This window comes from Carassius carassius, chromosome 41 (genome assembly GCF_963082965.1).
Source record: "Carassius carassius chromosome 41, fCarCar2.1, whole genome shotgun sequence".
Taxonomy (NCBI): Eukaryota; Metazoa; Chordata; class Actinopteri; order Cypriniformes; family Cyprinidae; genus Carassius; species Carassius carassius.
This window is the reverse complement of record NC_081795.1, coordinates 23,886,414-23,910,978: the sequence shown is the minus strand read 5'-3', so window position 1 is coordinate 23,910,978 and position 24,565 is coordinate 23,886,414. Positions and strand designations below refer to the sequence as shown.

The following is a 24,565-nucleotide window of genomic DNA, read 5'->3' as shown; positions in this document are numbered from 1 at the left end:
CTATTCAGATGTGTGCAGCACATTTTGCACAAGGAGTGTTTCTTGTGAGAGTAGCCTACAAGTCAAGTCAAGTTACCTTTATTTATATAGTGCTATAAACAAAAATGATTGTGTCAAAGCAACTGAACAACATTAATTAGGAAAACAGTGTGTCAATAATGCAAAATGACAGTTTAAGGCAGTTCATCATTGAATTCATTGATGTCATCATTTTAGTTTAGTTTAAATAGTATCTGTGCAATCATTTGCAATAAAGTCCATGATATCGCTGTAAATGAAGTGTCCCTAACTAAGCAAGCCAGCGGCAAGGAACCAAAACTCCATCCTTGACATAATGTCTACAATACAGTGGGGCAATTCCAACTTTGCACTTCACAGTCTGTAAGTACATTTTCATATGTAAAGAGTTTTGAGCAGTGTAGATTAAGGGTTGTTGTTTACTGTTTCTCCAATCACATATGTAGGTGTGCGATACTGCAAAATTTGGTATCGATCCGATACCAAATACATATAGGGTCAGTATTGCCGATGCCGATACCGATACCAATACGATACTTTTTAGTAAAAATAAAAAAAATACTTTTGTGTAGGGGAGAGCAGTAGGTCTATGTCATTATTTCTGAGGTGAATGAAATATCTGTCAGGAGAAAGCAGGCTGGATTCAGATGCGGGTAAACTCAAGGCTTTATTCACAAAGCGGGGACAGAGAAGATGAGTCACGTTTCACAGGTTTCACTCGCAGTGACAGGATGAACAGCAGATGAGTCACGTTTCACAGGTTTCACTCGCAGTGACAGGATGAACAGCAGATGAGTCACGTTTCACAGGTTTCACTCGCAGTGACAGGATGAACAGCAGATGCTACTAGGAGCTCTGGGCTTGTAAGAACTAGGGCAGAGAAATCAGCTAAACACACTGGAGCCTGAGGACAAGACACGACAGGGTGAGTACAAAGAGACAAAATCCTCCTGACTCTCTCCCAGGTGCGACGGCAGCGCTGGACGAAAGCCAGGGCGGATGGAAATGCTGCGTCGGGTTCCTGTGATGGGAACAGAGGTGGATTATAACCAACAGCACACTCAAAATGGGACATACCTGACGCGGCCGCAGGAAGGGTGTTATGGGCGTATTCTGCCCAGGAGAGCTGCTGACACCAGGAACTCGGATTGTTGGATGCTAGACAGCGGAGCATTGTTCCTAGATCCTGGTTGGCCCGCTCACACTGCCCATTGGTCTGAGGAGGAAAACCAGATGACAGACTAGCAGAGGCCCCAATCTGTCTACAAAATTCCCTCCAGAACCGTGAGATGAACTGGGGACCCCTATCTGAAACCACATCCACCGGTAACCCGTGGGGACGGAAGACGTGATCCACCACCAGTTGGGCGGTCTCCCGGGCGGAGGGTAGCTTGGGCAGGGGAATAAAATGAACCGCTTTGGAAAAGCGATCCACCACCGTGAGAACTACAGTGTTTCCCTTCGACGGAGGAAGCCCAGAGACGAAATCAAGGGCATTTCTGAGGACAAGACACGACAGGGTGAGTACAAAGAGCTGCTAGATGATCGGAGCTATTGAACAAATAACAACAGTCTGACAATAGACAGAGAAACACAGGGAATAATAAAGGGGAAAAAATTAGAAGGACATAGAGAACAGGTGGCGAGCAATTACGGTTAACAACGGGGAACAAGGGAGGCGGGGAAAACACAAACAGGCAGACGCGGTGAGCTGTCAAACCATCCCAACACACACACACCCACACCAAAAAGACAGGTGATTAGCCCCGAGACCCGACATTATCAATTATTTAGGCAATATTTTTATTAATATTTTGAAGTCCGCAAAATTATTAGTTATTAGGCACTGTAGAATGACTTCTTTACAGCCTTTAAAAAAAGAATAATAAAAGAAAATAAAAAAACTCTCCCTTTTTTCTGGTTTTAAAAGCAAATGAAATAAAGTGCACACAATTATTACTGAAGAATAAACAAAGAACAATTATACCTGTGCAATTACATTCCCTGAGCCCCCCTTCTGGACTTCAATGTGCTATCAGCTTCGCTCACTCTGTTCGCTGATCCTCGGCGCGTTGTTTCAGTGAGTCACGTGAAGACACAACAATGAATCACAGCAGAGCAGCACGGGGAGGAGTAGCAAAGTGGGCCAGGATGTGAAAGCAGCGTTTGCTCAGGATTGTACTAGTCTAGAGGTAGAAGACACGAGCAAAGTATAATGAACGTAGATGACAGATATTTAAATTAAAATATCGATTCAATTACAATTGTATCGATCCGATCCCAGTACCAGTGTTGGCATCGATACTATCGATATTTAGCTCGATCCGCCCACCCCTAATGCCGGCCTTTAGCCTGCGCTCCTAATCATGCTTTTAGTTAAGTGATTGATGGCTGTTCATGTCTATGCAATTTCACATATCGCTGTAAACTTGGGATTTCACATTTTCATTCTCTTTAAACTCATCCTTTCCTAACTTTCTATCTTCCTGCAACTTGTGTGAATGTGTGAGTGCGTGTGCTTATGTGTTAGATTAGTTTATATGTCTTAGATTTATCTAATAAAGCCTTATTCATATTGAAAAGAGAAGTATCTTGTGTTTTCTGCTTACAAGTTAATGTCTTAAACTGCCGATCTAGTTACTGTGCTAATTGATAGTGTTTTCACTGTAGTTTGGATATTAATATCCAGTGCAGATTTTATGTTGTACGGCTCGTTCAATGAATCGCTGGCCGTTTCAGTGATCAGCCGTGAAACAGTGATTCTGTTCAAACTCCCTTTAAAATCTTAAATGATTCCCTTTGAGCTAAATTGACCTGTTTCCCTTACCCAAATGCAGACATGGCTTTACGTTTACAATATGCAACGCGTAAAAAGACAGTATAAGTCATTATAATCAGTAATTATGTCTCCAATTATTGGTTTTGTCTCATCAAGCCAGGACACACAGCATTACAGTATGGTAAGGGGCATAACATTTCCATCACACGCTTGAGGCATTCGGCCAATCACAACGCACTGGATAGCTGGCCAAGCAGCATATACCTGGCTCTTCAGAACGATGAGCTTTGTAAAAATTTACATGTTTCAGAAAGGCGGGGCATAGAGGAGCAACAATAATGTATAGTATGTGGAACATAATGTTTTTTTGAGCCTTAAACCACATAAACACATTAAACCAGATAAACACATAAATTGCATTACACCAAATTCACAAAATAATGTTCCTTTTAGCAACGTCATATGACCCCTGTAATGTAGCTTTCACTCACTGTTGAATACAGAAGCAGTTCCGGGCAGATGATGTATGAGTTAGGCTTTGTGCATGCACAGCTCAGAAGTGACGCAAAAAGGGTAATTCAGTAAAAAGGGGCACAATATGTCCACTTTAAATGTAATTTATTCCTGTGATCAAAGCTGCATTTTCAGAATAATTTCTCCAGTCTTTAGTGTCACATGACCATTCAGATATCAATCTAACATGATTTACTGCTCAAGAAACACTTCTGATTATCACTTAAAAATGTTGTGCCACTCCATTTATTTATTTATTGGTGAAAACTAATTATTATTATTGCAGGATTCTTCAATGAATATAAATTTTTAAAGGAACGTCATTCATTTGAAATAGAAATATACTGTAACACAATAGACATTTTAATATTACTCTTGATAAATGTAATGAATTCTTGCTAAATTAATGTATTAATTTCATAAAAAAATACAAGTATAGAGAAAAATTACTTACCAAAAGCTCTGAACAGTACAATAGCAGTACAACAGTATAGCTATACTGTTATGTTGTATAATTATATCATATTAATTGGTAATCTCATTAAATTTTTCTTTCTCAAACTCGTGTGCCATTTCAGCAATGTAGTAGTGTTTGCTGTACTCATCCACTTCCAGAAAACATGTTTTGTAAATAATTCACGATAATTACATGATCAAATCAAGAGTAAAGACTATCAGGGATATTGATCTCATGTCAGCAGTATGTCTTATGTATGATCATGAAAACCATATGCCACACACACAATATCCTTACTACACATCCACATGTACTGATGAATAACGTGCACAATCCATGACATTTTGCTTAGAAATCAAGAACATAAGGGTGTTGAAAGGTAATCCATGCTCTTAATAACTACAATTACTTTGTGGAACACAATCCTGGAAGAGTTCTACAATTATTTACCTTCAAGGCCAATCAGGATCGTAGTATTGTGACCTCAATTAATTTAGCACATTCCCATTTATTATTAGTGTTTTCACAATTAAAGAGGTAACCTCAAACTAAAGTAAAATGTATCACTTCTGCCTTTGAACATATGAAGATCATTAACTCCTGTTCTTCACTGTTTATATGTTTCACTCACTCAAGCTACATTTCTCAACAAAACCCATAAAGAAAATCTGTTTGGTCATCCATGAAGAACAATTCTGGTCCATGCCATTCTTTGAAGCAACTTTGTTTCATGAATACTGCAAGCATACCATACCATTCCCATCTGACAGCAGCTCTGTACCATGGTACCAACACAGTATTTTCTTTTCAGGAATGTAAAATAATAGCAAATAGAAAATAAAATAATTTTACTTACAATACAAGCACATATATTCAAACACTTAAAAGTATGCATACATTTATTAATTGTATGTTAAAGTGCAGTTGAATTGTTCAGTAAAGGCTTCCAGCAGTTTTGGTATGGCTTCCTCAGGTGGGACGTCCCGCCCCAGCTCTCGGCTCAGTGACGTCACACCTTTACCCACAATCCCACACGGCACAATGTTGTCAAACCAACTCATGTCCGTGTTGCAGTTAAGAGCCAGTCCATGGGAGGTGATGTATCTTCCACAATGAATACCTGCAAAACACAACTATTACCTTTATTTTGCTGTCAAAAGGTACTTTTTTAAACCTGGAAATAGTAAAAACCGGTTTTATAATTTTAAATAAATAAATGATATACCAATATGAAATTAATATTATGTATATTCTGCACTAGGACACCAGTGAAATGAAAATAAATCATGACAATGAAATGCTCATGGGATCACTACCATTCAAAAGTTTAGGATCAAGAATTTTTTTTTTCTTAGAGAAATTAATTATTTTATTTAGCAAAGATGCATTAAATTGATCAAAAGTGACTGTAAAGGCTTTTACATTGTAACAAATAAATCTTTAAAAACAAATCTTAAATAAATACTATTCTTTTGAACGTTATATTTATTTTAAAAATCCGGAAACACATCACTGACACATTATTATTATTTTTTTTAGTTTTGGTGCTATTGTTCTAAAATGGGCAAAATAAAATAATAAATTACATACAGAGGTGTCCAAATTTTTGACCAGTAATCAATACAATACAAAAAGTAAACCTAAAAAGTTACTTACCAATTGCACAGATTTTGTGGTTGCCCACCCAGACACCTGTATCTGGAGAAGTGGAGGCTTCGATCCCAAATGTACTGCACATCTTGATCACCGTCCTTTCCAGTTCACACACATACCATCTCACACTCTTCTTAAAGCAGGTGAGGTTGAGGATGGGATAACACACCAGCTGACCAGGACCATGAAACGTTATTAGACCTCCTCGGTTGGTACGGAAGAAGTCTGCGCCCAGGGCTTTGAGCCTCTGCTCCTCCTCAGGAGGGTAAGGAGCCTGTCTGATGCCAATGGTGTACACAGGCTCGTGTTCACACAGTAATAAAGTGTTTGGGCTGGTGCTGCATGAATCCAGATGCTGCTTTATGTGCTGCTGCTGGACCTTCAAGGCACTGCGGTAGGATATTCTCCCTAAACGCACCACTTTCACAGCTGCCTTACCGACTGACATTGTGTTTTCAGGTGGGTTTTTGAAGCATCAACTAAAGAGACGGAAAACAAGGTAACAATTACTTCCTGTATTTTATTTGTATGAATCCATAAAACATCATTCAGTGGATATAAAACAGATTGGAGAGCCATTGTGGAATATTGTTTCTAATACCTTAAAAAAAAAAGAATAAAAATGACAAAAGCACATAAGAAACTTACCAAGTTAAAGAAAAAATAATTCAATGCTAATTGAAAATGCTAATTCAAATGTTAGGCCTATTACTTTTTATTAGATCATAAATAGGGATATGTTTTGTAGAATAATATTATGTGTAGGCTATGTACAGTAAAATTGTATATATATATATATATATATATATACAGTACAGACCAAAAGTTTGGAAACATTACTATTTTTAATGTTTTTGAAAGAAGTTTCTTCTGTTCATCAAGCCTGCATTTATTTGATCAAAATACAGAAAAAAACAGTAATATTGTGAAATATTTATTACAACTATGTTATATTATTACCATATGTTATAAAAAGAAATTACAATATATAAAATAGAAATTGTAAAGTTCACTGATACCTGGTGTAAATGATCTAGAAAGTTGGCAAGGAAAATCTGTAATGCCCACATTTTACACCAGCTTTAACACCAGATCCACGGAAACAACAAGTACAAACATAAACTCCTGTTAGAAGCCAAGAAAGCTTGATCCTTCTGTTAAAATGGGGTCATCTCTTACTGGACGCTGCCATACTGCCAGTGCAGATCTTACTCTACTGTGACTGAAGGCGGAGCGCGTGCTGCATTACTGCCACCTACTGGTTTGGGGAGCTACCTAATTTACAAACATGTCATCATTTACTCATCAAGGTTAGGAGTTTCTTTCTTCTGTTGAACACAAAAGAAAATATTTTGAAGAATGTTGTTAACCAAACGGTTGGTGAACCCTACTGACTTTCATAGTATTAAAAGAAAAGAACAAAAACAAAAACAACACCACCAAAATATTCTAATAGTTAATTACATTTTTAAGAGCATAATTTATGGCCACTGTATAAAATTAATAATCATAATAATAATAATAAAGGAAGCAGTTATTGTAATTTAGATTTTTTTTAAAGTGCTTTATTAATCAATGCCACAAGAACACGAGGTATTACATATTATCATATTAACATTATCTAGGAAAAATTAAAACTACATAATATATATACATAATAATAATACATATACATAGTCAGTGACAAATTTAAAAGTTAAATAAAGATGTGAAAATGTTTACGGATTGAAACACATTTTGCAGCTTTCTTATTTTTCAGCCCCAATAATGTATTTAGGTATTGCAAAATTTGTGTGAGAACTGGTCGTTCTACCACCGCTGTATGTGACGCCATGGCTGGGCGGGGCTTGTTTTCAAACCCAGACGCAGGCACATACCAATGAAGATGGCGGCGGTGGGGTCCGCCAAATCCGCTGGACTGGGGCAAAGAGGTAAAACCAGGCCTGGCACTCTCGCTGCTCCACTGAGTTTGGAGGAGGCCCGGTGTCCGGTGTGCTCCGAGATTCTGCTGGAGCCGGTAACGATGCCATGCGGACATTCGGTGTGCCTGCATTGTTTCCAGCGGACGGTGAAGTTAATCAGTCTGTGCTGTCCTCTGTGCCGGCTGCGAGTGTCCAGCTGGGCCCGTAAACAGTCCCGGGAGAAGAGCCTGATCAACACCGAGCTCTGGGAGCTGGTCCGGCTCAGTCACCCGGAGAGATGCAGGCGCAGGCTGGAGCAGAGAGACCGAGAGACCGCGGACGGAGGTGCGGAGGACTTCAAATATTACATAATCATGAGTTTGAAATAATCATTTACGCTTCGATAAATCGCAGCATGACAGTTTCCCAGCTTCAGTGATTTCAGTTCAGTCGACCCTTTTACCAATAATTTTTAATGGTTAGAAATATATATATTATTATTATTATTATTTTTTTTTTTAGTTTGGTTTGGTCTGTGTATAAACGCCCAGTTGCTTCAACAAAACACGTCTTGAATACTCTGTTGTATTCCTCTGGCTACCGAGTGCAATTTGAATGGCTTATATTGTTGATATTTTATGTCATGTATTTATATTTAATAATATCATATGTTTATATATAGCTTATTTGACTATTATTTTATGTATGTTTCTTATCCATCTCTGACTTGCTATTTTTAAAGTCTTACAAGACAGTCTTATTTCTGTTGTAGTATAGTAACTTATCCTGGTTGTTTGTAAACTCCATCATGAGTGGTATTTGTCCAGGCATGTGTGTGTCCAGTGGGTGGAGCCAGTGACACAACCGAGATTCATGTTTATTATGCTCTGGTCACTTTAGTGAGCCAGTTAGCCATTTTCTGCTGATATATTTATGTTTTCATCTCTTAGAAATTTTCCGTGCACCTGTACCAATTCATAAGTCTGGAGAAATGCGTCAAGAGTACGAGAAACAAAAGATGAAGGTAAGTCAGAGGGGTATGATACACTAAAGTGAGTATGTTCTTGATTGCGGTTTTATCACATTATATATCTCAGACATATAACTTAAATAGTTTAACAGTGTTTTTGGATATCAAGGCTACTTTGGTGTTAACAATTGATAAAATGACTGAACTATTGTTCCCACAAATTGGAAACATCCACAAATGTCTTTTGAAAGGCCAGTAAAGAATAGCCTGCACTTAATTTGGCATTTGGTAAAATGCAAAGCACTTCTGGTTTCTAATAAGCTTGTTTTATTATATGTTCACCTTATACTGTACATATATAAAGCACTGTGTTATTTCTTCAGGGTGGAGGCAGTGAAGAAACTGAAGAGCGAAAGAAAAAAATCCACAGAAAAGAAGAGTGTGGGATGCTGAAGCACTGTCAATATCCTGTATGTTTAAAACTTTTTTTTTATATATTGTTTTTTACCTACTTGGGTCTTAACATGAACAGTTCATTCATAATTTGGGATATTTATTTCATTAACTGTTTAGTTACTGCTCAATTACATATGATCTTTCCATGTTTCAGTTCTCTGGAGTGTCAGACTCTGAGAATGAAGAGCCGGTGGGAAAGAGGACCCGACATGTTTCAGCATTTGTGCGAAAAACAAGATGCTCCCCTGCTTTCAATAGAAGGTATTGCACTTATGCAAAAAACACACCTCTTCATTCTTTATGACATTTTAGGACAACATTCTTAAAAACTAAGAAATCGTAAATAGAGGTTTAGAAATTATGTCAAGCAAATCAAAATTATATTTTGTTAGAAGTTATTCAGAGATTCCTTTTGTCTAGATTGCAGCCACACACTTATTAAACATATATTTAACAATATTAAGGCTGCATGATAAATCACATGCGATATTTAATGCGCATCTTGTCAGTAAAGCCGGTTCTGTAATCAGTGGTAAATCTCCATCACCTGCGTGCTTTCACATGGAGCAGCATTAACTACACAGAGCCGTTGTTCACTGATAAGCTGCACAAAACATGCGCAAAATATGATAGTTTCTGCGCAGCTTGTCAGTGAACAACGGCTCTGAGTAGTTATGTTGCTCCATGTGAAAGCTTGCAGGTGATGGAGATTTACCGCTGATTACAGAACCGGCTTTACTGACAAGATGCGCATTAAATATCGCATGCGATTTATCATGCAGCCCTAAATAATATTCACTCCAAAAATTATTTTAAAATGTGATACATTTATAGAGCTGTATCTGCCAACTAGCAAAACTATTAATACACCTAATTAATAAAATTAATCAGCTAATTAATATTAGCAGATACCAAATGTCAGATGATTAGTCGCTATTAGACGATTAGTAATTTTGTACGTCACTGTTTAATTTTTATTCTTCCCTCAATAAATTGTTTTCTGAATGTTAGATGTAAAAAAAAAGATTTAAATCCATTCTATCATTGTGCTGTTTTACAGTAGTCTTAATAGCAGTGCTGTCCAGAGAAGCAGGAGCTGTACAGATTCTGAGGATGGAAAAGGAACAAATAGAGTTCACGCACATCATGCCGTTCCCGACAAGGTATAATATTTCAGTTATTGGCTGAATGAGTATGTGCAAATAATCTAGAGCTGCACCTAACGATTTATTTTTCTGTCGACTACTCTGACGATTATTTTTATTACAATAAATAATTAATGTTCTTTTTTTGATTAGCTAATGAATCCTTTGGATAACTTTACAAAAAAAATATAAGTACAACTTCTAATATAATATTTCATCCTTTATTCCATTTCAACCAATGTGGTTGGAGTTTTTACAGTATACAAAAATAAAGACGCAAAGAAAATTATTTTACTATGGTAAATATGAGTTTACGATTGCGTTTATAACCAGTGTTGGGGAGTAACTAGTTACATGTAACGGCGTTACGTAATTTAATTACAAAATTATTGTAACTGTAATTAGTTACAGTTACTACGAAAAAATGAGTAATTAAATTACAGTTACTTATGAAATTTTTAACGATTACAAAGGGGATTACATTTGAATATTTACACACATCCACATTCAGATTTAACTGATTTATTTCCCAAATTGCACTGACTATTCTGAGACATATCGCCCTAATAATTTCCGGGATGCGGAAACACAGTCTGGTTCGTAGAATCCAGTCATAAAACGGAATGCCTAACGTGGACGGAATATGCCACATTTTGGATGACTAAATCAAAAGTAGGCCAGTACACTTGAATCAAAACATGACATCGACTAGTGTCTGTGAATATAAAGCCCCAAAATTGCAATATATGACTTGCACATTCTGCCTGTCTGTGGAAATCAGGCGCGGACTGGACACCGGGAGAACCGGGACAATTCCCGGTGTCCTGGCAGCCGATTTATTTAATATCATTATTGTATAATTGCCTGCCGAATGTACTAAAGCGATCATTTGCGAATCCGCCATTTGATAATTAAATCTCGCGCGCTCTCCGCGCCTCCGCCAAACGGTTTGGATCAGACTCAGAGTAATCAATGAGAATGAGAATGAGAGAGAGAGAGAGAGAGAGAGAGAGAGAGAGAAAGAGAGAGAGAGAGAGAGAGAGAGAGAGTGTGTGTGTGTGTGTGTGTGTGTGTGTGTGTGTGTGTGTGTGTGTGTGTGTGTGTGAATTGCTGGAGCAGAGAAGCAGAACTCCTGTTCAGGGTTTCAGGTCAGTTTCATCTGTAAAGATGCTTTTTTGTCTTTGTTTTTTATTTAATCAAGCAGCAGCACGTTGCTCATCACTCAAAATACTATAAAGGACATCATTATTATCTGTTGTAATGTTACAGTAGTAATTTAGCTGAAAAAAATTCAGATTTTTTTTTTATAGGTTTAGGGGGAGCTATGACAGACAACAACACAACCCTTACGAAAATTTACATTTTAATATTTAACTATAAATCCAGAGAAAATGGTTAATATTGTTTAACTGTGATAACCAAAAATGTAAAATTATTTTACAAATGTATTTATTTAAAAATAAATACAAATCCATTTGCAAAAAAACAAACAAAAACAAAACAAGGTTATTTTACTTTTATATAGGCTAATAAAAGCATGGTTAATTTTTGTAAGGGAAAAACATGACTCGTGTACAGTATTAGGATTTTTCTATAAAGATATTGTAGTATTGTAGAGTATTGTATTGTAAAGTATAGTTTTGTTCAATCTTGAGGATTAAAGTCATGAGAGAGATGGATAACAGGGCAAAATAAAGAGACTGGAGAGAAAAATGGAAGTGAAGGTGCAGTTCAGGAGAGAACTTTTAATTATTTTGCATGTCCCCAAATTAAAGATTTAAAATAGGTAAAAAATAGTTTTCTCCATGAATTTGTTTGTATGAGTATGAATTGTCCAGTCTGAATTTTTTTCCCAGTCCGCCCCTCCTGTAAATGAATGGCAAAGACATGGTTTCATTTACTACACATAGGCCTACTGAAGCTCGCAGTGTTTTCAACCTCTGCCATCTCAATATAGGAGTACACGAGCACATAAACATAATTTCTAGAACTGCTCTGTGTCACTTCATGTGCATTTTACTTATTTTGAGAAAACTATCATCATATACAAAGAGACAGCAGTTTCAAAAAAACACCAATGTTTCAGGAGTTTATTACACAGAATACGTCACATGCTTATTAGATAACTGTATTTAAGTTGATGTATATGCTTTTATTTACTATTCTTTAATTTTCACAAATTTAGAAAAGTAATCAAAAAGTACTCAAAAGTAATTAGTTCCATTACTTTAATAAAGTAATTGAAAAAGTTACACTACTATTACATTTTAAACAGGGTAACTTGTAATCTGTAACCTATTACATTTCCAAAGTAACCCTCCCAACACTGTTTATAACTAAACCACAGTAGTCACAAATTTACAGTTGTCTGAGACGTCATGAAATGTTCTTTAGCATCACAAACCATAAAATGTAGTCAGGGTTCTGCTATGGTTTAGCATGTTTTTTCAGAGATCTGGAGCTGATTCTCGGTAGCTCTGTGATTTGTGACTGTTGTCTCGCGGCACGCTGTCTTTTAAGGGGCTGTTCACATATCGTGTCTTTTGCGCGCTCAAGTTCGTTATTTCCAAAGTAGGCGCGCGGTATGCGCGCTCATAATGCACACGAAAACAGGTGCATCCGCACCGCATCGAGTTAAAAACATCTCAACTTTTCAGAATGCCGCAAGCGCACCGCGGGTCATGTGACAAGAACTAACCAATCAGCTTCATCCTTTCCCGTTACAACGTTGAAAGCTCAGCTAAGATGAAGGAACAGCTGATCATAGTTGTATATGGATTGCCATTTTGAAATAAATTTAGTAGCAGAGCTACTGCAAGCGATTTTTAGTGCTGCAAATCCATTTATCCTTTGCTTAAATTTCCGCGTCTTTATGGAGAGAGCACGTCATGGTTGCTTAGCAACGACAGACGCCCCAGGGGCGCAACTGCCCAAGCGCTTTGGAAAGAAGGAGAAAGCGGTGCGACTAGCGTTTTTGAACGTTTTTAGGCGCGATATGTGAATGGCCACTAACACGTGTTCAAAACCGGCGCTAACACAGACTTACTTTAATTTTTAATTTACCCTTACTTAAGCCGCTACGGGTGATCAAACCAATAACTTGTAATCTTTACAAGAATATCAGAATCATGCAATGAGCAAGTCTGCGTTTATTAGACACTTAATAATATCACATCAGTTTGTGCTTTTAGAATCCCCGAATCTGCTGCGGTCGTTCCATCACATCTGCAGCAGAGACCTGAACCTGGAAGTTGGTCACCAGATCACATGGTAACCAGTTAAACCGTAACACCGGAGAGCGCCAGGATATTTTCCTCTGAGGTGCTCGTTAGGGCTGTCGCGATAACCGCAATATTGTAATACCGCGCTATTGACAAGCAAACCGCAGAGGAAAGATTAGCAACCGCAGTGTTCAGTTTTTTTTTTTTTTTTATGAGGCTGTGGCCGCCTTGTTTTTTTTTTTTTTCAATTTGTCACTGTGCATTCATTGTTAAATAAATTAATGATACAATATGGTTACGACTGTAATTTTCTTGCGAGCCTTTGTAGCTTTATGGTGCTTCGTTTGTTTTGAATAGGCTGGCTGAAACGATGGGAGGCGCTCGATCTCGTCCCAAAACCTAATGTCACGTCACCAGTTTGGGAACATTTTGGCTTTCAACCCAATGAAAAGGGCGAGCCAGCGAATATAAATGAGCCGATATGCAAAATTTGCTGCCAAAAGGATCCTGTGATCTAATTTGAGGTCATCGGGACATTGTAAAACGCTTAACGTGAAAAACGCTTAACGTGGTTTAATGTACCAATACAGTGATATTAACAGACCAAACTCACTAAACATCATACTAATAAAGTATATTATCTACAAAAAAATCAGATGATCCCTGAATATGAATTCAATGCGTTTAATAACACGTTAAGCCTTTTTTTCTCATAGAAAACCATCATAAGGCTTAACGTGTTATTAAATGACTTGCATTCATATTCAGGGATCAACAGGTTTTTTTTTTTTTTTTTTGTACATCGTATACTACTTTATTAGTATAATGTTTAGTGAGTTTGGTTTTTAAAAATCACTGTCATAGTACATTAAGCGTTTTCTTATAACGGCTTTCTATGGGAGGAAAAGGCTTAACGTGTTATTAAACGAGTTGCATTCATATTCAGGGCTCATCTGATTTTTTATAGATGGTATACTTTATTAGTATGATTTTTAGTGAGTTTGGTCTGTTAATATCACTGTCTTAGTACATTAAGCCATGTTAAGCGTTTTTCACGGTAAGCGTTTTAGAGAGTCCCGTCATCCAGCTCAGCTGCCCCCTCAAGCATCAGGTCGTGGAGCAACATCAAAAAGAACAGCTGAGACCGGCCGACAGTTAGGAGTAGCTGAAGCCTTTGCGAAATCTTTAAAATACAGCCGTGAAAGTAACAGGCATACCTGCTGAAGTCACGGACAACCTCCGCATCAGTGCCCATACCCAAGAGAGCGTGAGCAGATAACGAGGAGTGCATCGACTCCAACGCGAATCCACTGTCCTTTTGGGCCAGTAGTGGAGCGATAATCAGTCTAGATTTCCGCTGCTGTCCAAAGTCGCGCACAAATACGTGTAATACATGTTAGAACTCTTTGATTTCTTAAAAAAAATGTATTGGAAAACGCATGTTCTTGTTGCTGTTTGGCATTTAACAATAAACAAAAATGTTTTAAAACGTGTCTCTCTGTCAGTTAAAAAAGCAACAATATATGCTACATAACTCAACGATAGAGCTTTGTATGCAGCAAAATCAGGATAAATTAGGTATGTTAAAAAAAAAAAAACGGCGGTAATACCGCATATCGCGCTATTGAGCCACCCATAATAACCGCAGGGGAAATTTCTTAACCGCGACAGCCCTAGTGCTCATGCATCGCAGTTGTGCTGCCGTGATGCACCATTTCGGTTTTGCAAAGGGAACAAATGGCCATTTTATTTGGCCTCTGTTTGAAGTATTCCCATACTTTTGAAAACCGCGGTCTCCGTTTTTGTGATAGAATGCAACTTTCTCCATTCCCAGTATGCCATTATGCGAGATGTAAACAGTGTGACACGTCGACGCATTTCACGCACGTCGACATATTTTTGTAGTCGACGTAATCGATGACGCCGATGCCTCGTTGCAGCACTAAAATAATCTTCAGACTAATTGGTTGTTTAGGGTGAGTTGTTGGATAAAACACCACTCCTGTTGTTCCAAGAAATGTAACTGGCTCTCAACTTTAATTGCTGAGTATAAAATGTTGTCATAAGTCAAATTATTTAGAAGATATATTTATCTGCAACATTTAGTACAGTTCATAATTTTCAGGTTTCAATGAAATCATAATCTGGCATAATTGTAAAAACTGATTATATCTGTATAAATAAAGTGGTAAACTTTGAGTAAATGTGATTTTAAATGTTATAATAATGATTTTATAATGTTTAAATGCAAATCCAAAAGTACTATATTAGCGAGTTGAATGAGCCCATTATTGGCCCTCTGCTGCCATCTCTTGGTTATAATTGCAATTTTAGGAAAATATAGTGTCTTTTTAAGCTTTATTACTATTATTGTGCCAGTTGTTATTCAATCTCCATTAAATGTTGCGTGCTTGTTTAGAATCATAAAATAAACATGAACTGACTTAGTTTTGTGAAGTTTTGAGTTGTATTTTAAGATTTACAGGATTTTGGGTACACTAGATCAAGACCATAGTTTTAAAGGGCCCCTATTATGCCATTTCCAATATTGCCTTTCATGTAGTGTGTGTATTGTGCTGTATGTGAATGTAAATGATCTGCAAAAGTTGTAAAGCTGAAAGAGCTTGCTCAGCCTGACATAATGATCTCCAGCCTTGTGCTCGTCAACATAACAAGACCAGTTAACAAGACGATTACTGAAATGATCTCAGCAGGTCCTTTAATGACAGCAATGAAATGCAGTGGAAAGGTTTTTTGTGGAATTAAGTTAATTTTCATGGCAAAGAAGGACTATGCAATTCATCTGATCACTCTTCATAACATTCTGGAGTATATGCAAATTGCTATTATAGAAACTTAAGCAGCACCTTTTCCAATTTCCAATATTTATGTAATTCTCAAAATTTTTGGCCACGACTGTAGAGCATGTGCATAAACCTTGTGTGTAGTCCGCCATTGTTGTTGTTGTTGTTGCTGTTACAAGACATAGCTGTGTTTGATTAAAGTCGAGAAGTGGGGTGACGACATCATCATTTCACAAAATATACAGATTGACTGTACACAATAGTTTTCAGATATATCCACTCTGGGACCTAAAGGCGTCTCTGGGGGGACAGGCCCCCTTTTTTTTAAAGGACCTTGTTATAGCCACGCAAAGGGTAAAGTTTTTTTTTTTTTTTTTTGATAATTATTGACCTAGGGAGTCAAAAGAATTGTATTGCAGTGGTTTTGTTTTCAAGACTGAGCAAAAAACCTAGGACTAGTTCGCAAAATTTGGTGTTTTACATATCAATTATTTAACAGATGATTTGATTGACAGCAGTGGTTCTAGAGGCAAAGTTGTTCCGAATGAAGAGCTCTATCAGATGACATAAATACTGTGAGTATGTGTGGAAAAACTAACCTTGTCCAAATAGGTGGTCAAACTTTTATTTGGCCACTTCTTTATGATAGAAATACTACAGCCAGTCATTTCTTGAACAAGAACATGTGGACATCAAAACATGCAAACTCAGCCCAAGGGTTTAAAATTTTATTTTGATGTGGTGAATGAACAGTTAGCATAATTAAAAAGATTATGTATTTTCCTGTGTTGGGGTGGGTACATCAATTATTTACCTTATAAATCTGATAGAATGATGCACATAATAATTGCTATAAATTGTGTTTATCCTCTGTTTGATTACATCTTTAATTGAGTTTTGTGTTCATTTCTTTTATATGCACATAAAAACTGACAGTCCCCATTGATAAGCTACTACTAAATATTGAAACTTAATTTTCTGTAAAGTTACTCTGCAATGATTTGTATCGTAAAAAGCTTCACAAAAACTTGAATTTAATTGAATATTGTTCCTAGATGAATGTTATAAGCAACTCAGATTCTTTGAGATGGTCCGTGCAAAAACTAGAAACAGTCAGCATGATTACATTTTACCATATAAAAATGAGGTTGCTACAATTTTTACAGATGACTTTTTTAGGATTAAAAAAAATACAAATCTGCCTTTAAACTTCAAAGAAATACTTTTATCGAGGTAATTGTCAATATTGACTGATATGAAAAAAATAAATAAATAATTGGCTCTATTGCCCAGCCCTACTCTGCAGGATGTTGGCCCTTCAGGAGCATGACTGGACACCCCTATAGTAAGAAAGAGCATGTGTTGTGGCAAGCTTGACAACAGACAAATTGTCCAGTGAATTTTTATTGTCAGTGATACAACTCTGCATCTCTTTCCCTGCTCTAGGCTAGCATCGCACATAGTTACAATGCTGGAATCCTTCTGTCCTCGGAGAACAGTCGCTCTTTCTCAGCACCAGTACTGACCTTAGATAAGAGACACCACTGGCGGGGCATCCACACCTCATCCGCTTCGCTCACGCTTCATACCAAACCAGAGAGGTCTATTAGCCCCGAGAGCAATGACAGCATATCAGAAGAACTCAACCATTTCAAGCCTATTGTCTGCTCACCGTGCACTCCACCCAAAAGGATGCCCGATGGGAGACTTTTGGAACCAACGATTGTGAAGTCAACCCCTAGGAATTTGACACACACTCTTCAGAAGTCCACAAGCTATGAGGCCAGCCCAACCATCTTGCAGAAGTGGAAGCAGATTGAAGTTGATCGTCAGTTCATCAAGGTGAACTCAAAAGGTACAGTCACAAGTCCGATCGCAGAAGATCTTAGCCTTAAACTGAGCCCGGTTGAAGAATGGGATGTAGCCAAGGACGGTGTAGCCAAGGACAGCTTGCAAGATCATCAGTGCATTTCTGTATCAAGTGCCAAGGATCAGAAGGATAAACCTATAGTCTGTAATAAACGACGGCTTGTATTTGATCAGGTTAACAAAGAGGAAGGTACACAGCCAGTTAGCGCTCACATCAGGTCGATAACTCAATCCGTTGCAGATACTTCATCCACAAAAGGGCGAAGCAAATGTGAAGCACTCTGTAAACCCACAGAAATTTTGGAACCGATGCTTGATAAACACGTTGGACACTGTAATCAGGGTACTGTAGACCCAGAGAACTTCATAAATGAGCCTACCACAAGGAGCTGTGTTCTTAACAGACCTACCTCAAGAAGGAGCAAAAAGAGAAGCCACAAAACCAAACATTTGGAAGAGACCCTACAGACAAAAATATCCCGGACAGATGTCTGTGACAGGCTTGATGACCTGATTGTCCAGCAAATAAATCAGGAAAAGGAGGACAGAGAACTGGCACTAAAGCTACAAAGAAAGTTTGACAGAGAAGGCAAAAAAGTAGACAGGCACAAAACAAGTTGTAACAAATACGAGCTACGGTCCTGGGCTACAAAAGATGGGACGGTAGGACACAGTACACGCAGATCAGGAAGAATCTCCAAATGAAATGAGCACTTTAGCTACAGCTGTTAAAGCAACCTCCAGTTATGGTAGTGTTTTATTGAAATGATTTGTCACCATCACAAACGTTTTCTTTCTTGAGGCACTACAGATGCTTTCTAACATCTGGATAAGTATTGCAAGATAAGGTTTTTGCTTTTTTTACTTTTTATCCAAAGCAACTTGCGTATATCGAGTCCACCAAGAGCAGAGGTGCCAATCCTGTTCCTGGAGATCTTGCAAAGTATAGCTTCAACCCTGATCAAATACAGCAGAGCCAGCTAATTAAGATCTTGAGCATTTAGTAATTACAGACTGGTGTGTTGATCTGAACTCTGCAGGTAGATCTTCAGGAACAAGATTGGGCGCCCATGACCTAGAGCAAGCAAGTGCCTTTGCTCGCAGCAGAATTGTGGTAAGACAAGTGTGGACTCTCAGGAACTTTCCCATTTATGAGGATCTAGATCAGTGATCCTCAAATCTGGCTCACGAGATCCACTTTCCTGCAGAGTTTAGCTCCAACACTAATCAAACAAACCTACCTGTGATTTTTCTATTGACCCTGAAGACACTTATTAGCAAACTCAGGTGTGTTTGATTAGGGTTAGAGCTAAACTCTGTAGGAAAGTGTAACTCGTGAGCCAGATTTGAGGATCACTGTTCTAGATTTTAAGCTGCAATGTTTTGTTTCAAGCTCTCGTACTGTTTAACTGGCTTCTACTACTCAAAAAGAGAGGAAATTAGGTATATGTTGTTTGGGAGAAGAAAAATGTACGTAACTATTTATAAGAGCTCTAAAAAGCTTTTTAGTACTTCAAGCCAGAGATGACAGTACTCCTTACAATCTTATTGTGATCATCAATCGCTCTTCAAGAAATTATCATAGAACATTTGTTGAAACAGGTGTTTTGTACAAAAAATGGTAGCATAATCCTTTTTCTTTGGCTTATATATATTATTTTTATTGTTGTTGATTTATTTTTACAATTTAGGTAGAAAACAGTAAAAATTGCAGCCTTGGGTCAGAAAACTACTCTACACAAGTACATAGACGCAAATGCTTGTTCAACAAATTGCAAGACCAAGGTCTTGTTGTACATAACCTCTTTACTTTGTTCTTGTTGTACTTTGGTGGAAACAAACCTCAGTACTCAAGGCAGTGATATAATTGACTTCAAATGTTTGTGCCATTAACCTTGTTGTATTATTTTTTTTTAGCTAGCTAGCTATGAACGTATTGGCAGTTTAAGGCAGGGTAGGTAGTTTGGTTAAAAATTTTTTTTATGTTGGTTGAAAATCTCTTCACATTACTAAACAATCACTAAGTTAAGTGGTCTAAATATCTATATCGGTTTCTATATTATTTGTATCATCTGTGGAAGGCGTTGGACCATAAAATGTCCGAGGGCTACCATAGGCTGTCCTACCTGCCTGTCAACATATGTATTTGCATACCTCTGCACTTCGTACTGTAATGTTTTCTCACCACTGAATGAGACATAATGTAATCCTTCAGCGTTGCATTCAGTCCTCCTCCAATGCTGTTTCTCGTTGTGTCACTGCTTAGCCTCTGGTCTGCCAGTGTGCATTCATGTTTGCAGGAGGCGTGGCTTTGCAAAGTGATTTGCAAGGAGGGTGGGATCTTATGCTTTGAAAACTAGCTTGCTATTGCTAGCCTCTCTAAAACGGATAGTAAATAGTTCACCATAGACAATCCATAGAGGATCGTTGATAACGGTTTATGCCTGTGCCTGTTATAGCAGTGATGAGAATTCTATTAACACACATACTGGTGTTGTTGTTGTTTTTTTTTGTTAAACATTTCTTTGTCGGAAATCAAACTTGAGTATCAAGAGCTTGTGTTCACATGTTTGTGTAGAGTATTTTGGGGCCTAACTGTGTTATTAATATTACTATACTGTTTTTCGGTATTAAGTAAAATAGTTATAAAATAGTTTGGGATTTTAAAACGCTAAAAGTATCGTGTAAGTGTTGACGTTAATTAAGATTTCTAAAGAAAATCTTTTATTATTATTATTATTTAAAGCCTAACTTTTTTTCTATATTTAAGTGTTTTGACCCTTTTCAAACTGTAATCTACATTTGGACTTTTCAAATTATGCAACACCACAACAACAATAAAAAAATAAAATAAAAAAAAACTTGATTTGGCAAACAGCAAAAGTTGTATGAGAATTTTCTTTAATACAATAGTTTTCTGTCATTTAATTTTTTGTAGTTTACCCATATTTCACTTTTAGCTTGATGTTCACACTAATCTTAAGGGCTACTTTCATTTCAGAACTATATCTACATTGAACAAAATTATAAACGCAACACTTGTTTTTTTCCCCCATTTTTCATGAGCTGAACTCCAAGATCTAAGACTTTTTCTATGTACACAAAAGGCCTATTTCTCTCAAATATTGTTCACAAATCTGTCTAAATCTGTGTGAGTGAGCACTTCTCCTTTACCGAAATAATCCATCCTCCTCACAGGTGTGGCATATCAAGATGCTGTTTAGACAGCATGATTATTGCACCGGTATGCCTTAGGCTGGCCACAATAAAAGGGAACCCTAAACCTGCGACCATATACGTCTGCATTAATCCGAATACATTTGAAAATGGCGTTTTCATTTTAAAACACTCTCTGTCCACACTAGCGTTTTCAAGCGTTTTCCAAAAGTGTCTCATCCACAGAAAACGTTAAATTCACTTTTTGCGCATACGTAAAGCCTCCAAAAAGGCTCATTGAAGATTATACACAGGGAGCAGACATGAGACGTTTTCATGCAGTTTTTCTGCCAGGAAATTTTATTTATTTTGTTTACAAAAAGAACTCACCATTCACTGACGTGTCCAGGTCGCTCACACTCACGGTTGTATGTCTGCCCTCATGTTTTGCCGCAAATAGCAATCGCAAGTAAATTTGCTTTCATCTTTTGCAGGACTGTGATATGAAGAGTGTACAAAGTAACACATCTATAGCAATAGCGTGAAAGTGCATAGCACATAACGTGCACAATTGCAGTATAAACACGGATATCTATTTGTATAATATATGCATCAAATGACTAAACTTTTATCATCGTTTTCAAAAGCCTCCGTTTTCACAGTCCACACTACAAAGCGAAAACCGCGTTTTCAAATTTATCCACTTTGGAGAGCGTTTTCAAAAAGCTCAGTTTTCCTTGACTAAAAACGCCATCTTGGTGTGGACGAAAGGCTGAAATGGACAGAAAAAGATGTGTTTTCAAACAAAAATGTATTAGTGTGGACACGGCCTAAAAAGTGCAGTTTTATCACACAGCACAATGCAGATTTGTGAAAAATATTTGACAGAAACAAAAAAAAGATCTTTGACCTCAGCTCATGAAAAATGGGGGCAAAAACAAAAGTTGCGTTTTTAATTTTGTTCATTGTATTAAGCTTTGTTTAGTAGAGAGACCACATGCATATGCACAGACATTTAATCTTGTCTATCTTTTTTTTATTGCAAATAGATTAATTTCTATACTGTATACTTTGTAATGTGCCAACATGTCTGATTTCTGCAAATCAAGGAATCTTTCTTTTTAAATGTGTTACTGTACTATTTTGGAAACATGACTTGCCTATATTGATACAGATGCAAAGATGTTAATAGGAACTGTTTCTGATGGGCTTTCAAAGCACTTGGATTGTCTTCCACTGTTGAAAGGAATTGCATTGCTGGATTTGGAAGAGAATGTTGCATATGTTTGGACTCTGTGGAGATGTAAAGCACACATTATATTTATTTGAACAGTACTTTGTAATAATGTCGTCTTTTTAAATATTGCATTTAAAAAAACAAGGATTTTCTTGTTTCAGTCAACAAAACACTATGAGGATTATAGCTTGACAGGAATTAATGTAGCATTCATTCAGTTTTTTTTTAAGTATTTAAGGATTTTTGTTTTGTTTTGACTCATCTTATTAGATGCTCAGGAGGGTTATATACTTTTTGTTTTTAAGTCTTGCTTCCTTATGACAGACATTTAGTCTATTCTGAAAGTATTATCAACTATTTTTCTCTTTTTTTTCACTTGATACATTTGCTAATTGTTCTTTTCATATTTTGTCATGTCTACCTTGAAGGATTCATTGAAGAATATCAAGATGAAAATAATAATAATAATAAAAATATAATATTAATAAAGGAAGACCAAAGTTAAATGTGGTCTAGAAGTCTTCGCCTTTATTTCATAACTTGGAAAATATACATCTGCAAATAAAGGTGCTAAATGTACCTGAATGAAATCACTCCCTACAGGAATTATTAATCTTGGAAACCCTGGATCAGCGTGGGATTGGTGACCCAATCAAGTGAAAAAAGTGAAACAGGATTAATGTCTATTTAGCAGATAAGAAGGAGGCTAATTTATATGAACTAATAAAATGTGAGATATTTCTTTAAAAGTCTGTAATCAGGACTGGAAACGGACAGACATAAGTCATTAGGTCCTAATGTGGGCGACTTATGTCCGATGCGGTGATGACATATAAAATGTTTTATAAATATAAAATATTGTATGTGATAATGTCCAGAATTGAGGCTTTTATGTTGGGTGCGGAAAATCAATAAGTTTAGTTTATGGTTCATAGCTATTTTAAAGAGTGTGACCGTAAAATAATTCTGTTTTTATTTTCGAACATAATTTGTTTTGTCTGCCATTTTTATTCAGTCTATGTTTTTTTATTATTATTATTATTATTAAGAACATTATATAGACAAAGAAAAAAGCAGTTATAACAAATAAACAAAAAGTATAAGTAAAGAGAGAAAAAAAAAACTACTACAAGACGGTGTACAACTAATCACAGAAGATCACATCAAAGGAAAAGATGAAAAGACTTATAAATTTAAATTGTTTTTAAAGCCTTCTTGTTAAATGAGTTAAAGATAGTCCCAAAATAATGCTGCAATTAAGCAAGCCAAAAATAAAAAAAACTGTTTTCTGACCTGAAAATTTTGTTAATAAAATATGATTAAATAAGTATATTTTGTTTTCCAGTAAATGCTCTTTTTTCCAATTAACAATTCCAGACAAAACATGTTGCCAAAGTAAAGAAAAATCCTTATAAATGTTCTGTCACAAATAGGGAAAAGTCTTTCCACAATAATTTAGAGTAATGGCAAAGGCAAAATAAATGCACAATAGTCTCTGGGTGCTGTTTACAAAAAGAACAATTTATGTTGAAATATTTCCAGATGGTATGGCATCGAATACAATAGTAAATTCTTTAGAGAAAATGGGAATGTTAAAACAATTAAGAAATTCCTCATCGTTTAATAAAAGGCCATTTGCATTAAATAATTGACTTACAAGCAAAATATCTGCCTCGAACCAGCGCTGGAAGAAAAGTGATCTGTTTTTATATAGAATATCTCTGTTATTCCATATAAAGTTATGAGGAGAAAAGTTATGTTTGTATAGAGACTGCTTATGGAATTTAGATAATTTAGCTGGTATTTTTTCAACATTATAATTACAAAGCAATACAAAATTAAATCCACCAAATTTGGAGAAAATATATTGTGGAATAAAGTTCCAAACTGAGGTTGGATTTTTGAGAAAGTGTTTAGCCCAAATAATTTTAAGAGTATTATTAAATGTGCGATAATCTAACATATTGAAACCACCATTTTCATAAGTATTCAAAACAACAGATTTCTTGATATAATCTCTTGTATGCTATTCTTCCATATGAAATTAAATAATATTTTGTCAATACTTTTGAGAACGTTGTTATCAACATGGAGAAACTGAGCAGCATATGATAATCTGGAGATTCCCAGAAATAAGTCTCTCTGCAGCCATAAATTAAATTTTCTTTGTGTTTTCTCAATAATTGGGGAAAAATTTAATACACATCTATCAGTTAGATTTTTACATATAGAGATACCTAAATAAGAGATCTTATCTTTAATTGGAATATTATTAATTGTAGAAAGGTTACACTCTTTAATTGAAAGTAGTTCACATTTACATTTATTCATTTAGCAAGACGCTTTTATCCAAAGTGACTTACAGATGAGGACAATGGAAGCAATT

General features: G+C 36.5%; 2 protein-coding genes across 2 annotated transcripts; one reads left to right on the top strand and one right to left on the bottom strand.

Moving 5' to 3' along the window:
* Positions 1 to 4,648: 4,648 nt before the first annotated feature.
* Positions 4,649 to 6,670, bottom strand: LOC132123360 (putative lipoyltransferase 2, mitochondrial). Its single transcript, XM_059533926.1, has 3 exons — positions 6,440 to 6,670; positions 5,424 to 5,899; positions 4,649 to 4,887 (listed from the first exon to the last, which is right to left on the bottom strand). The coding sequence occupies exons 2-3, from the start codon at positions 5,866 to 5,868 to the stop codon at positions 4,670 to 4,672; spliced, it is 663 nt and encodes a 220-aa protein (XP_059389909.1). The 5' UTR covers positions 5,869 to 5,899; positions 6,440 to 6,670; the 3' UTR covers positions 4,649 to 4,669.
* Positions 6,671 to 7,134: 464 nt separating this feature from the next.
* On the top strand, positions 7,135 to 18,523 carry LOC132122975 (E3 ubiquitin-protein ligase RNF169-like). Its single transcript, XM_059533514.1, has 6 exons — positions 7,135 to 7,666; positions 8,272 to 8,345; positions 8,675 to 8,761; positions 8,902 to 9,008; positions 9,808 to 9,910; positions 17,364 to 18,523. Exons 1-6 carry the CDS (start codon positions 7,300 to 7,302, stop codon positions 18,489 to 18,491), a joined length of 1,866 nt encoding a protein of 621 aa, XP_059389497.1. The 5' UTR covers positions 7,135 to 7,299; the 3' UTR covers positions 18,492 to 18,523.
* The last annotated feature ends 6,042 nt before the right edge of the window (positions 18,524 to 24,565 follow it).

Bases quoted from the DNA above. Each gene is read 5' to 3' on its own strand.
- LOC132123360 (XM_059533926.1), bottom strand. From the start codon at position 5,868: ATGTCAGTCGGTAAGGCAGCTGTGAAAGTGGTGCGTTTAGGGAGAATA. The intron at 4,888-5,423 runs GTAAGTAACTTT...TGTGTTTTGCAG, and splicing joins CCACAAAATCTGTGCAATTG to GTATTCATTGTGGAAGATAC.
- LOC132122975 (XM_059533514.1), top strand. From the start codon at position 7,300: ATGAAGATGGCGGCGGTGGGGTCCGCCAAATCCGCTGGACTGGGGCAA. The intron at 8,346-8,674 runs GTAAGTCAGAGG...TTATTTCTTCAG, and splicing joins ACGAGAAACAAAAGATGAAG to GGTGGAGGCAGTGAAGAAAC. The intron at 9,911-17,363 runs GTATAATATTTC...TCCCTGCTCTAG, and splicing joins ATCATGCCGTTCCCGACAAG to GCTAGCATCGCACATAGTTA.